The 15537-nt window shown below is 32.4% G+C and overlaps 1 protein-coding gene across 1 annotated transcript in view; it reads left to right on the top strand.

The window, feature by feature from the left end:
• The window catches only part of LOC125120628 (triadin-like), a 61108-nt gene that overhangs the window by 18697 nt on the left and 26874 nt on the right, over nt 1-15537 (top strand). Inside the window, exons 4-12 of the mRNA XM_047769132.1 lie at nt 1135-1161; nt 1534-1581; nt 3342-3389; nt 4565-4582; nt 6570-6614; nt 9006-9026; nt 10786-10812; nt 12061-12099; nt 13251-13295. Of these exons, the coding sequence (XP_047625088.1) occupies nt 1135-1161; nt 1534-1581; nt 3342-3389; nt 4565-4582; nt 6570-6614; nt 9006-9026; nt 10786-10812; nt 12061-12099; nt 13251-13295 (318 nt within the window). The remainder of the gene's footprint in view (nt 1-1134; nt 1162-1533; nt 1582-3341; nt 3390-4564; nt 4583-6569; nt 6615-9005; nt 9027-10785; nt 10813-12060; nt 12100-13250; nt 13296-15537) is intronic.

The raw sequence follows: 15537 nt of genomic DNA on the forward strand, positions 1-15537 counted from the left end.
CTTAACATGTCTTTCTACCCACCAGTGGGGTTTTACAGAGTCTCCCAAATCCTCGATATTGCTCAATACAGTTTTACAGTACTGAATTAGGTGAAAATAAGGATAATACACAGGCAAAAACATCTAGAATGTGGCTTTAAATGGACCTCAGCAGAGGCTCCAGGTTTCAGGAGACATTTCTTGTGGTTCTTCAAAGTCTGGTATAATGCTTGTTTGCAGGTTTATTTCTGATAACACAGAGTTATACAATTACAAAATCATGGACTACTGGGATTTAAAGAGAGAGGACAAGAACTTTTAAACATCTGCTATGAGCTAAGGAATGACATAAGATTTTAATTTTCTTCATATCACTACAAGAAATGTGCCACATGACAATTATTATCCATATTTAATATCTGTGGAAATTGTTTAAGAGACCAAGTTTAGAAAGATGTTTTTCAAGACCTTCAAGTTAATGAATGTCAGAGCTAGGATTCTGCCCATGTCTGGTTTACTCAAAACCGTGGGTGCTCTTGCTAAGAGATTATCTCAGACTAACAATTAATTTGTTAAGAGGCAACACTGACCTAAAATCAGGGCTATCTTTCCAAGTTTACATTGCTATGCAGTGTGTTAGGTGCTAGCTCTGGTACCAACTAGCTACTCACCTGAGGCAAGTTAAAAAAAAAAAAAAACCCTCAGGCTTTATGGGAGCTATAGCTTCACTATAAGAAATTACATAGCAGGATTCTTAAATAATAACAAACTCAAGAATCCAAGTCTAGATGTATATTCAATACTATCTTATGCCTTTAATTCTCATCAGAGCTTACCTAGCAATTGATCATAAGTTTGAGTCTAGTTTATCTTCTAAATAACATACCTTTTTAATGTATCAAGGCTTAAAAATGCCTAAGTCCTGTCTTATGATTTATTTTCCTGACTGTATTTTCTTGCTGCAGAAAAGTATGTGTTATCAAATATTAACATTTTGCATTTTATCTTTTTTTCAAAACCAGAAGGACAATACCACTTAAAACTTCTATTTAGTCCTATTGCTACTTAAAATTTTTATTTATTTCATTGTTAAATACTATAATTTTGAGGTAATTTAATTGAAATTTTTTGTAAATATAAATGTTTCTTTTCTAGTTTCATCTGAAAAAGCTCAAATACACAGTATGTATCAATTTCATCTATAAGTCTTATATAGAATTTTTACCAAAATTTTTTTCAATAATATATTTTTGCAATCTGTGCCTCCACATTTGTGCTTTATTGCAGCCTATGCTTTGGAAATTATAGGTGCTTAAATGTAAATGAGAATTCTTGTCATATTGTTCTCATACAACCAAAACCTTTAAGTTTTTCATTTAAACTAGGAGGACATGAACATTTAAGAACAATTTTTCTCCATGGACATATTTGTTAAAATCTGTCAGTTATTTTATGCTTAACTAATCAGTGGACCATGTCATAGAGAAAATTCACCATATGTTAATTTGTAAAGTTTCTAAGTATCTGAAAAGAGTTTCTTTTCATTATTTTCAGAACAAGACTTACCCAAACCGGAAAAGACTGTTTCTCATGGTAAACCAGGTATTTTGCAGGTGGTATTTGTAGTATCAAATTGTCTCTCAGTGTTGTAGTTTTAGCAGGAGAAAGAGCTGAGTCAAATCTAAAGTTATTAGGGATGATTGTCACCCAGCTTCTAGAACAGCTCCAATTTCAGTCATCTTCACAGTGTTTATTTATGAAGAACTTGATCTGGCAGATGTAGCTAGATAGCTTGTGATCATTTCTCATCAGAGACTTAGCATAAAGACCATCTTTACCAGCACGAAAGGGCTTTATCTTTTGTTTTATTCTGTTGGGGCAAGATATCCTTAGAAAATTAGTAATTCAGCGTGGGAGTGGTTCATTCAGACATGAACATTGTCAATTTCAAAAAAATCCCAAGAAAAGGAAATCAGCATTTCCCCCTGCTTCCCTTTCTCCCACTTTCTTTGCTCCATCTTTGCCTCCCTTCCTTTCTTCTTATTCCTGGTCTGACATTTTGGAGAAAGTAGAGGTAAGCCAATGTGTTCCACTCATAAGGGGAAAGAATTTATGCAAACTCACTTATTAATTAGTTTTTATTTAAGAAAGAAACTTTAAGTTTTAATTTAAGCTAATTAAACATGAATTTCATCTGGAGGTTGCACTAATGCCTAGTTGTTCTGTAGAATATTGTGCTTTATTCCAGACTGAATTTTTTTACCTAATCTTGTGAATATAGTCAGGACATTATCTTTAAAAAGTTAAAAACATTTTCTCTAAACATATCTTAAGAAAGTTTTTGTGTATACTTTTAAAATTTTACTTTAGAAAATGTGTTTTCAGTGGGTTGAGCCAGTTTGATTTTATTTGTCTATGCTTTAAAGAATATGAGATACCAGCAATAAAAACTATAAAAATAAAGAAAGCAGGGCTGGGTTGTGAGGAGGTAGAACAGCTGTCCCTATGGACATAAGCAAAACCCCCAAAACAATTTTTAGAACCTTCTAATATAATGAATAATAAAAACTTATTGCATTCTTTACTGTCCTAAATGTCAACCATTTTTGAGGCAAAATACTAAGAGAATGAGAGAGTTTAGTCTCTCAGTGTATAACAAAGGCAATGCCCTCTAGTCACAGCTTTCTTTTATTTCAGTATAACATTTATACTCAAAATTTTCTCTTTCCCAGAGAAACTTTTGAATTAGGATATTCATTCCCAATGCTGAATGCCTGAAAAGTTTAATTTTGTATAGACTCATTACACTAATTCCTCTACTTTGACCCAAATCATATTGACTATGTTTAGAAAAACATACAGCCCAGAAAACATCCCATAAATGTATCACTTTTTCCCTTCCCCAGCTTTGCACCATAAAGACCTTGGGTTCCAAGGCTAATCCTGGGTTCTCAGAGAGGTAACTTGCATAAGAAAGATCAAAAATTGTTTCTTCATATTCTTATTCAATAATGAAAAGGAAATACATGTTTTATGTATACTTCTGTGAAGATAATGCAGTGAAATATAGTGAAGGCAAAGGATAGGATGTGCTTTGTCAGCTAAGGGAACTATTCAAATTAGGAAAACTTTTATGGCAAGATAGCTGCAAAGGACATCTGCAGATGGACACATTATCTTTGTGCTCCCATCCAAATTGAATGAAAGATATCACTTGCTATTTTGTTGAGCAAACAGCTATGTTTATCTCACTATTGGTATTATTTCAAAGAGAGTGCAAAATACCAAATTTGAAATATGTCACTGCTTTGTATTAATGCATTTAAAATTTCTGTTTATGTTAACATTGTTTCTTATCACAGATGAAAAAGTTGCCAAGCAGGTAAAAGCTAACGCAACAGAAAAAATAGGTAAGATATTTCAGATGTTTCTTCAAGTTTGTGCATTTTGGTGCCATAGATCCCAAGATTCTGGGTTCATGTAAATAACTAAAAGATATACCCAATAAAAATTAGCAGTGGAAAACTAGAGTGACATAACTTTATTTTTTTAATGTGACTGACCTAAGCTTACATATAATTTATGAGAAAATCTGTGTAATGCATTGATTATCATGTACTGTTAGGTGTTTAATCTCATTTTCAAACCACGTTTCCTCAGATTTTAGAATCACAGAAATCTAAAACTTCCATGCATTAGATGGAATAATTTCTACTCATGAGAGCTCCACAGTGAATTATGTGATTGTATAACTTCTAAAAATTTGCCTCAAAGATGGATCAACAGAACATATAATATCAAAAAAAATCAAAGTATTATTTTATGTGAGAAAAAAAGGACGGCAGACACTCTTGCACTTCTGGAATTATTTCCTAAAAGGATGAACAAAATTAAATTTTTAACTCAACTGACATCCTGAAATACTGAAGCTCTTCCATTTGAGTCCAAGGTGGAAATCGTACCCACCTCGGCCATGAATAGTGTCCCATCTCTTAATAAAAATCATCCCAAAGGAACAGGCCTGTGTAGTAATTTCTTTCTTTTAACTGAGATAATCAGGATCAGCAGGATTTAAATGCTGTACTCAGAGGAAAATATAATAGAATTCATGAGTGAACTAATTATTTTTAGAAATTATGGACTATTATGTCCTGAGAAAGAAACCTCAAGGCTATTTTCACATTACTTCACAGGACCATTGTGATCTATTCCAACCATTGCCTAACTCATAATTTTAGTTAACGTTCCTCTAATTTACACCGTGAGGTGTTAATATGACCCCTGAGTATCTCATTTAGTTATAAGAGTATTTTGAGATTATGAAGAAATTAGCCCAATATATTTGTGTCTCAAATATAGATTGTTTCACATTTTACATAAAATTTTTGCAGCTTAGTTTTTCAGTAAGCAGTGTGATTAATAATTTGCTGACAGTGAAATAATAGTATTCAGAGAGAATGGATTAAGCTTAAGATAAGAAGAGAACCTAGAATTAGAAAGGAGTGAATACAGATGTTAAAGAGGTTTTTTTTCCCTCATGGTTTATATTCATCATATGCCATTTTCTTTCTTTCATTCTCCACAGTTAAACCCAAACCAGCAAGTAAGAGATGAAAATAAAATCTAAAAAGTGTTGCTTGGCCATTTCAACTTTACAATTTGCTTGGATTTTTAAAAATTGGACTTTTCAGTATTGCCTAAGGCTAGGGTACCTCTAGAGATGATAAATTGGTACCTCTAGAGATGATAAATTAATGCTATTGCTATAGCTTTGATTTAACATCTTTGTCTTTCACTACTAATTAATAATTCTCTATAATTATAGAAGAAATCTCTAGAAGTTGTATCACCTATTATTAATACTAAAATAATGAGTCCATATAGGGTATAAAATAATACTAACGAGTTAGAGAATATGGGCAATCTTTTAAGTATACACAAGGAATAACAAAGGAAAATGAAATGATATGCAGTTTTTGGTGTTATGAACTACATACTGTTTTTAATTTGTTTGCTTTAAACAGCATATAGTAGGTAGTCTTTGGTATTATGACATTCATAATTTTATGAATTATAAACATTTTGTCATTGGTTTATTAAAATCATGGAATTTTCTCATCAGTTTAGATTTCAAAGATCATCCATTTTATTATTCAAGAGCAATACAAACGTTACAGTGGTAGAGAGTTTAAAAAGTGACTATTGGGCTTAGGAAAGCATGAACATGTGTCCATTGTTACACAGGTACTAAATATGTCAAAATTGTGGTATTGGTTCTTGACTGATATATATTTGTGAAACAGAGGCTTTGAGGAAAGTAGGAGTGTCTGTTTGTCAAGTAGTATCTGGTTTCTGTATGAAAAACAGATTAAGTCCAAAGATGAATTTGGTAAGACCAGTTAGGAGGCCATATTAGTGATTCAAGAGTTACAGCAAAATACATGGAGCCTAAATAAAACTAGTCATCTCCTAGAACCTATTGCATATATTTTGAATGTATATTTTATATTATTTTTACTTCATTATACTTTTGCAGTGCTACTGTTGTGACAGTTAACTTGAATGTTGGCTTCTTTTATTGTGCATGCTTATTTAACATTAAAATTTATACAATTTAAGTTCATGGAAGTTCATTCTCGAATGCTATCAATCCCTAATTTACAAATATCTAGTTAAGTCTTATAATATCCCAAGTCCAAAATCTCCCCACCTACTTCACTGTTGGTGCAAGATGATGGGGACAAATAGTGTTTTCAGAGAAGCTCCAAATTCAGGATGAGGGAAGGAAAACAAGAAGAGCTCAGGAAGACTAAACCTGGAGCTGATTAGTTAAAAACTACATTTGGCCAAGAGCTGCTCTACAATACAAATATTCTCAACCCCATCCAAAATATCCTACCCTATGTGGTTCGATTTGAAATCCCTCTTTTGGTAAAAGAGAGAGCTCTCCTAAAATTTATTTTAATTCAAATATTTTTCAGAGGGCTAAAAGGAATATCAGTTACACATTTTGATTCAATTCATCATGTCTTAGATTTAGTTGAGATTCATCTGTGAGAATTTTAACTGGACCGCAAAAGAGAGGGTGGTCCAGAAAATTGAAATACGAAGTGTCATACTGTCTGAAATAAGACAAATCTAGGTTAAATTTTCAATGAGAAATTAATGACCAGCACCAAATTTCTTCTGACCTCGCAAGAAGGTAACTAGATGGAGTCAGAGAGGTAAAAAAGGAGTTCGTAAAATGTCATCTTCTTTAAAATATCCCCAAAGAATGACTCAGCCTTCAACAAAGAAAGAAAAATTATCTTATTATTATTCCCCTCTTTGTCGTATTCTATCCTCTTCTTCTTATACCACATAGTCCCAAGAAGTTTAGCATTTTGAAGTATCTAACATGAGAATGAACCTGACCTTGTTTATGATGTCTTTCTATGGCAATATGCTTTCTGTGTTCCTAGTTACATGCAAATAACTTTAGGGGCATGCTTCCCATATAAACTGAGGATCACTTGCAAATATATAAATGAGAAATGCTTGCTACACAAACAATCAGAAGATCGTCAGTTGATTTTGATTTCTCTCTTTAGAAAAAGCTGAACATCAAGAAAAAGAATCTCCATCTATAAAAACAGGTGTTTTGCTTTTTTGGCTTATATTGTCATAATTCATTACTTTTATTAAATTTTAAAATGGAAACAAGCATATTAAGTAATTTTCATTTTATTTTCTGGTAATGTTTAGTCTTGTGGTTTGTAGTAAAATCTAGTTTGTCTAACATAAGGGTTGTGTTGTTGACAAACATTTTGCTAAATATTATAACCAATATATATAGATTGCCAAACATGCTATTATCTTACAGCAGTATTAACAAAATAGTACTTGCTTTCAAGTTTCATGAGACCCTTCCAAAATAGTATTTCACTGCTGTCAATATTAATATCATATATCATATGATAATGTTGATTCACTGTTGATATAATGTAAAATATCCTATCAAATTACACATATTACATTTCACTGAAAACTAATCGTGAATTTCATGAATTTTAACTTGGTATAATTTCTTAAAATAGAAGAAAGCTATTCTGTAATAGCTTAATACTTTAAAAATATTATTCCGTTTTTAAGATGTATAATACTCGGCATAGTTCAACACTAAGGCATATAAGGGTGTCAACTTTAAAAAATGCACGATGTGAGAGTTGTGAGTTAAGTTTTATTGGGGGCAAGTTAAGGACTTAAGCCTGGGAGGCAGCATTGCAAGTAACCCTAAGAAAACTGCTCTGAGGAGGAGAGGGGTGAGCCAGAATATATGAGTTTTGCAGCAAAGGGCAGGTAGTCTGACCAACGATTACAGGTTAAGGAATTTAGTGCTTTTCTATGTGTGAGAAGATACATAGCTCACTGAAATCATTCCTTTGAGATGCACCTCAGCTCTCTGGGGTCAGTATTCTGTGTTATCACATCCTGAGGGCTCACCATCAGGAGTAGCTGCAGTCTGATGGCTGTTCCAGGGCAGGTATTCTTTGTTTCCTTCCTGAGTTACCTCAGAGCTCACAGAGGTCCAAGGTGGCCACAATCGCTGATGTCTGTGACATCCTTTGTTTACTGATATAGCAGACAAGATTTTATTTCTCTGGAGGCTAATTGTGAAAATATCCTTCCCTCTCCTCTTTCTCCCTATTCTACCAGTTCCCGTTCCATACACTGTTCAATAATATCCAGAGGGAATCGCTGTTATTTCTTGATGTATCCTTTTACCACTATATATAAAAGCATATACATGTATAATACATATACACATACCTATATACAAATTATGTAATAATTTTTACAGAAATAATTACATACTATAAATAGCTTTGTCCTTAGGTTTTTCTACTTAAGAATGTTTTTTTGAAGTTTTTTATATCAGTATATAAAACATTTCCACATTCTATAGTATAGTTGTACACAGTTTGCTTGGTCTCTGATTGACATAAGTTTAAGTTGTCTAACAAATTTTCTTTAACGATATACAATAATAAATATATCTACCTGTCTAGTTTTGTAAATTTATCTTTGGGATAAAATTCTTTAAAGAAAAATTTTTTAGTGCAATGTTATATTCAATGTATTTTTTGTTTGTTTTTTTTAGGGCCACACCCACAGCATATGGAGGTTCCTAGGCTAGGGGTTGAATCAGAGCTGCAGCCACCAGCCCACACCACAGCCATAGCAAAGGCAGATCCCAGCCACATCTGCTACCTACACCGGAGCTCACGGCAATGCTGGATCCTTAACCCACTGAGTGAGGTCAGGGATCAAACCTGTGTCCTCATGGTTTCTAGTCAGATTAGTTTCCATTGAGCCACGATGGGAACTCCTCAATGTAATTTTTATAAATACCTCTGATTGTTCTCTACAAAAATTGTTATTTAATTTGTATTCCCACTGTTAACTAGTTAATCTAATTTTGATTAATTCAGATTCTTCACAATGATGAGGAAATATCTAGTTTTCATGAATAGATAGATGTTTGTGTGTAAGACTACATAATTAATGTTTTTAGTTAATAATTTCATACAAGATATATTGGAGAAAGATCATGTATTTAGATGGTGTATTTTTGTGTTTTTCACATACCATTCACTTATTCTTCCTGAGATTTTATTAAGTCAGCTTTTTCATTCAAAATATTGGATTGGAAGGGTGTAAATAGTTAATATATTCCAAAAGGACAATGGCAGAATATGTGTTTTATGCCACTCGGAAACTTTAAGGAGTTCATATTACTGTAAGCATTCATTTTGCATTAAATCAAAAATGAGGTTTTACAGGGATAAAGAAAACATAAAGACCCTATACTTTGAAGCTTTACAACTTCTTTGAGGAATTCATTGGGAATATGACTAAAAAAATTACTAAACAGCCTATTCTAATTCAAACAGAATTAGCAAATACAGAGCGATGGTATTTTACCTATAGACAGAAAATGATCACTAATTTTCTTTTCTTTTTTTCTTTACATTTTTACTTTTTAGACAAACCAAAACCAACTCCAAGTAAGTGTACCATTCTAGAGTTTTAAGAATTTGCCATTTAATTATTTTAATTTTATACTTTCTTTAAACTACATGTGGTAAAAAATAAAATAGTATGGTATATTTACTATTGCAATAGCTATTATGCCATTAACTATATAAATGATTCTTATTGACATGAATGTTTATGTATTGTATTCATTAATCTTTAAACATGTATTTGTTGAGTGACTATTGGATACATTTACTATACCAGCGTATGTGAGGGAATGCCTAAAATGATTTCTGTTGTTTTATCTGTGTAACTCAGTTACCATAGCTAATACTTGTGCAAAAAAAAAAGGGGGGGGGTTACACCTCTCTTTTCTGTACTTTCAGTTTCGTTAGAATTTATTATGTAACCACAGTATGGAGATCCCTCTAGTCAATGCTGTGTTAAAAAAAAAAAAAAGTCGTAACATGAAATTCCTGTCTTCAGTTATTTAATCTTAACACATTAGCTTTTAATTTTCGTATTCTCAAAGGGTGAAGATGAGTTGTTTTGGTATTTCAGGATCACTGTTTTGGTATTTCAGGATCATTATTTTGACATTTCAAACAATAGTAAAAATGCAACAATTTATGAAATTTTTGAAAGTTTGTGCAATATTATGTAAATTCATAAAAATGAAATTGTTTATTTAAAATTGTTAAATTATGACTCAGACATTACCCTGGGGGAAAATATTTGCATTTAAATCAAGAGTGTATCTAGAAGCTATGTCTAAAGTTTTTAAATGCCTGGGACTAACCTGGCTCTCTTACAAATGCATCTACAATTTTCTTTTGAATGAATTTGATGTCAGTGGTAAATATTAAATGTTGCCTTTGGGTTGACAAAAATCTCTAGTTTATTTAATGTGTGTAATTGCTATTAATATGAACGGTATTACAAAAATTAAGGATTGAAAGTCAAAATTAGAATCCTAATATAGAATACCACCATAATTATTTGCAAATACTATTTGGTTTGTGAAACATTATTCATTTTACATCTTCGTTCTTATAAAATATTTTAATTAATTTTCATTGAATTTTGAAAATAGCATCCAAAAAAGTTATATTAGACTTATAATTATATGTATCGGTTTTATAGGAAATGTTATCACTTGAACTGATTTGTGAGGAAAAATATATATTTTTTAAAACCTGCCATATTATGGTTTTAAAAATAATTGGCCTGTAAATTTACTGAAGGAGCAAAAAGAAAGACCAGTTCAACATTATCATAGGCTAAAGATAAATAACATTTGTATTTCTTGTCTCACCACTCTGACTGTAGTCACCACCATGAGTTGAATTTATATCTGTGACTTTTTAAAATTTCATCCCACAATCCCATCCATTGCACTTAGTACAACATCTTGTATATAAAGTTTCCTCATAAATATTCAATGAAAGAGCATGTGAAGATCATTTTAAAAATTTATATAATGGAGATTAATAATTTCAAGAAAACCACCCAAAGGACTTCAAATTGATTCTTTCTACCATATATGAATAGATGGTTTAAGATCAGATTATAGAGTGATTTTATTTTCAGGATAGATATATCTGTTATAATTTTCACAAATATTAGTCACTAGCATGTCTCTTTGCCATTTTGAATATGTGTCTGTGTCATTACTATTATAATTTAATGAGAAATATCTGCAGATGAAGTTCAATTTTCTATTACTAAAAAAAAATACTATCCTTTCCTTCTATTTTTCTTCTCTTTTTTCTATTTTTTTTTCTAAAGAGGAAACATCAGAAGTAACAGAATCAGGTAAATATTTACTTTCCCCAAGGAGATAACATAGATCTTTGGGAACAGTGTGTAAATTTGAGTCTCAATCTAGTTGTGTAACATTTGGGAATATCCCTTAAGAGGTCAGATTCCCAGTTTCCTCATCTGTAGAACAGGCTTAATGACTTCCCAGAAGGATTCTTATAAGTATGAAGTGAAATAATAACATATATAACATCTCTGCTACATACTTCGTTGTCATTCATTAAATATTGGTTTCCTAAAAAAAAAAGGGGGAGGAGTTGCCATCATGGCACAGTGGAAATGAATCCGACTAGGAACCATGAGGTTGTGGGTTCGATCCTGGCCTTGCTTAGTGGGTTGAGGATCTGGTGTTGTCATGAGCTGTGGTGTAGGCTGGCAGCTATAGCTCCGAGTCAACCCCTAGCCTGGGAGCTTCCACATGCATAGGTTCGGCCCTGAAAAGCAAAAAAAAAAAAAAAAAACATTGGTTTCTTTCTCGCTCTTGTCTGATAAATATATAGTTGAAGAAAAGCATCAATCAACCAAAACTCTGGTTTGAAAAACATGTACCCACCCACATTTTGCCTGGAGATATGTTGTGACTCTTACATTGTTTTTACTCAACGATTTATTCATTGAGCATGCATAGCACCAGTCGAAATTCTCATTTCCTAAAGATAACAATAGAAAATTTTTTTCTGTTGTTACTAGTTTAAACTTATTAATAAACACATGGCTTCCTCTAGCATTACTTTGGAGTATATAAAAAACAAAAACAGGAAGTTCCCATTGTGGCTCAGATGTAAAGAACCCCGCTAATATCTATGAGGATGTGGGTTCAATCCCTGGCCTCACTCAGTGGGTTAAGGATCCAGCATTGCCATGAACTGTAGTGTAGGTTGCAGATGTTTCTCGGATTCTTGCATTGCTATGGTTGCGGTGTAGGCAGGCAGCTACAGCTCCAATGTGACACCTAGCCGGGGAACTTCCTTATGCCACTGGTGTGGCCCTAGAAGACAAAAAAACAAAAACTGAAAGGAGCCATCTCTGCCTTCAGAGCCAGAGTAACCAAGAATAACAAAAATATATATGTTCTCACACATGGGGTGGGGAGGGTGTTATATTTTTTAATCATATCTTGAAAAAGCAGAGCCTTGACACTCTTGCACCTATGGGATTGCATTTCATCTTCAAATGTTTACTCCAAAATCAAATAAGAAAGTTAATCTTTTTTAAACTGGTGACATTGTTTTTTCTCCCTAGCAAAGAAGAAAATTGAAAAATCTGAAAAGGAAAGCAAAGGTAAAGACATTTTAAGAGGTGTATATTAAATTAGTGCTAAAAACACCAAAATCAAAACTATGTAAGTATACAAATTATATCTCATAAAAGCAATTCATGAAAATATGGACATGATTTTAATGCATGTATCAGAATTGCAGCTCAATTTTGGGTTATTCGAGGTGTGTAGGTATTTTATTCTTATTAGATATCTAAGGGGAACAAGGATTTAGATCTCAAAGCAAACTCCACCTATTATTGCTAAATTAACAGTGAACAGTTCTTTTCATATAATCCTGAACTGTGAATATTGACTACATAATATGTAATTCCAAACCTTAGGAAGACCTATGAATAAATATGTTTATGACTCTAATTACCACTTTATCTCTGTAGAAAAAGCAGAAATGAAACACCTTAAAGAAGAAAAAGGTAATACTTAAAAGATTGAAAAGCCCTGAAGCCAAAATATCTTGAGTCAGAATTTTTTAATTTCAATTTTAAGTAAAACTTTTATTTAGGTATATGATGATTGCTGGTCTGATTAAAAGAAGAAATGTGATAAATAATCAGTGGCCGTGTGGTAATGGCTGTAGTGGATGACAGGCCACTCCCATAGTATGCATTAACGTGTTGTGTCATTAATGCGCAACTAGTTAGAAGCTGCTTCACAATGTTACTTTTTTTCTTAACATTAGATATGTGTATTAGTAAAGTAATATAATTCAATAATCACTGATTTCCATGTAGTTATCTAAAAAATTTGCAAATGCTTTAATTAGATAAATATTCTATTAAGTCAGGAGGAAAACATTTGTAGACATACCAAAAAGAGAATAACAAAAGAAGACACTTATTTTTGGCTTATTCCTAAATGCAGTTGATCAGAATGACCCATTGTCCATGGATTCTAATTCATTTAAATCTCTTGTATTCACCATAATCATGTTATATCTCTGCTTATGTAAAAAAAAAAAAAAAAAACCTCTGCTGCTAATATCTGTTTTTTTAGATATTAATAGAAGACAAGTTTTTTAAAATTACCCTGAGAAAATATTTACAATATTTAAATTAGTCTCTGTTGCTAAAGCTTAGAGTTGAAGTGGGCCAAAATTTTAATGAAAATTTGCTTTGAAAATTCATATTTTAATTTATATTTTCTTTATATACAGTCCCAGCAAGTAAAGAAAGTCTTCAATCACACAATGTGACAAAAGGTAATATTGAACCTTGTAAATATTCAAGTGCTGTGTTGATATGGAGGTGCCTGAATTGTATTGACACTTAATATTAACACTAAATTTTTTTAAAGCAAGGAAGTCTAGCAGGTATACACTTCTGTTAACAGCAGAGGAAGTGAACAGATAGGAAATTTAGCAGGAAGCTTACATTTCAGTGGAAAACTAGAAAATATGGAGACCTAGAAACAGAACAACATAAACATTCAGTAGGATATTCCAGTGCATACCAGAAGGAAAATGTATTGCAAAAGACTTTTGTAACATTACTACAATCAGGAATGATAGAGTAGTAAAAACAGATGGAGCTGAGATTCATTTTATCTATGACCACATAAAATATAGCTAATCTCATGGGTATATTTTTATTACTTATAAATCAATCCTTTCAATTAATTTAGTTTAGACACAAAATGGGTAGTAAGGGGCAGATGCCAGCATGCACTTGGCAGGTAAATGTTCTTTACTAAAGTGAGAGTGACCTATTTTGGTGATATTATCATAAAACTATAAGGGTACAACTGAATTATACTGTCTGGGTGACAAAACGTTAGGTGAATCTAATTCAAAATACAATAAAATGTATAAAATGCAAATTATTTAAATTTGAAGTGCTAAGTAAACATGCTATATCTGAGCAAGAATTTTCATTTATAGTAAATACATAGATCTCTATTGTGTATGTGTATGGCAGGAGGTTTGGGAGGAGGGATTTTATATTCTACTGGTTTCCTGTTGCTACGTACTGTGTTATAAATACCCAAAATGGAAAAACATATCTAGACAAAATTGTCATTAATATTAAGGGTTAACATTTAGAATAAGAGAGCAGATAAAATTTGTGGAAAGATACAGTAATGCAATTTTTATTTTTGTTTTTATTTTTTGCTTTTTTTTTTTTTTAGGGCCACACCCTCGGCATATGGAGGTTCCCAGGCGAGGGGTCTAATTGGAGCTGTAGCTGCCGGCCTACGCCACAGCCACAGCAACGCAGGATCCACGTCACAGCCATGGCAACTCCAGATCCTTAACATACTGAGGTACAAGGCCAGGGATCAAACCCACAACCTCATGAATCTGACATGATTACTAGTCAGATTCATTTCTGGTGAGCCACAGTGCGAACTCCAGGAACTCAATTTTTATGTTGGAACACTCTCCAAAATATTGCTTGATATCTTTTAAAATATTCAGCCAGAAGAATGAAAAGGAAGATTACTTAGAAAATCTGTGGCTATGTCCTTTCTTATTACTAGTGCAATTTCCTCCTGAGCACAGCAACAGTTACATTCCCAGTTTAAAGCTGAGTTGATGTTAGGTGATGGGAAGTCTAATATCTCAGAGTGTTTCCACCGTAGAGATGAGAACTGGCTCTAAGTGGGGATGATGCCAAAGACTTAGTAGCTAAGCCCATTCAATCCCATCTTAACACTCCTACCACACTGTGGGAAACATAAGCGAAAGCTTTCTACCAATTAGAGCAGCCCAAAGATGAAATGTACCCCACTTTGTACCCAAGGAAGTGGTCTATTAGAGCTAAGACTAGAGGGCTGTACAAGGGATTCTAGAATTTGGACATTCTTGCTCTTTTTTCTGAGTCCATTATTTCTAAGATCTTTATTTTATGAAATCATAGCACGGAAAAATTTTTCTTTGTGAAAGCACAAGTCCAACCCAGAGCCAGCTGAGAACATAGGCACATTCTTATTCATTCATTCACTCAACGAATCGTTCACTTCATCTCAATATGTGTATTTTATTCTTTTCTAAATCCTGATCTCTTTAACCAATGCTAATATTTTAAAGGAAAAATTATAACATTAGTTTTACTAAAGTATTTTTCTGAATTATTTCACTTATTTTTCAATTTTATATATGTGCTTCTCTTATATTACTGATAATATAACTATTCCAAATAAAAATGTTTTAAAGAACTTTTCTATTGGCATTAACCTAACGTTTGCCAATTTGTATCTCTTAGGTTTATATCAGAAACTCTACAAGTCTCAAAGTAAACATGTTATGCAGATTCCTTAAAAAATTATATTTTTTAGCCTAGCTAGCCCTTTAACTTAGACTGAGGTTAATGGAATATAGATGTTACCAATCCTCTTTTTTTTAAGAAAGTTAGAATGTCTGCTATAGTATTTGAGACAAACATTTCACTTTATATGTTTGTCTTACCTACATACAGTTTAATGGAAAAACATATTTGAAGAAT

The sequence above is a fragment of the Phacochoerus africanus genome, chromosome 2 (genome assembly GCF_016906955.1).
Source record: "Phacochoerus africanus isolate WHEZ1 chromosome 2, ROS_Pafr_v1, whole genome shotgun sequence".
Taxonomy (NCBI): domain Eukaryota; kingdom Metazoa; phylum Chordata; class Mammalia; order Artiodactyla; family Suidae; genus Phacochoerus; species Phacochoerus africanus.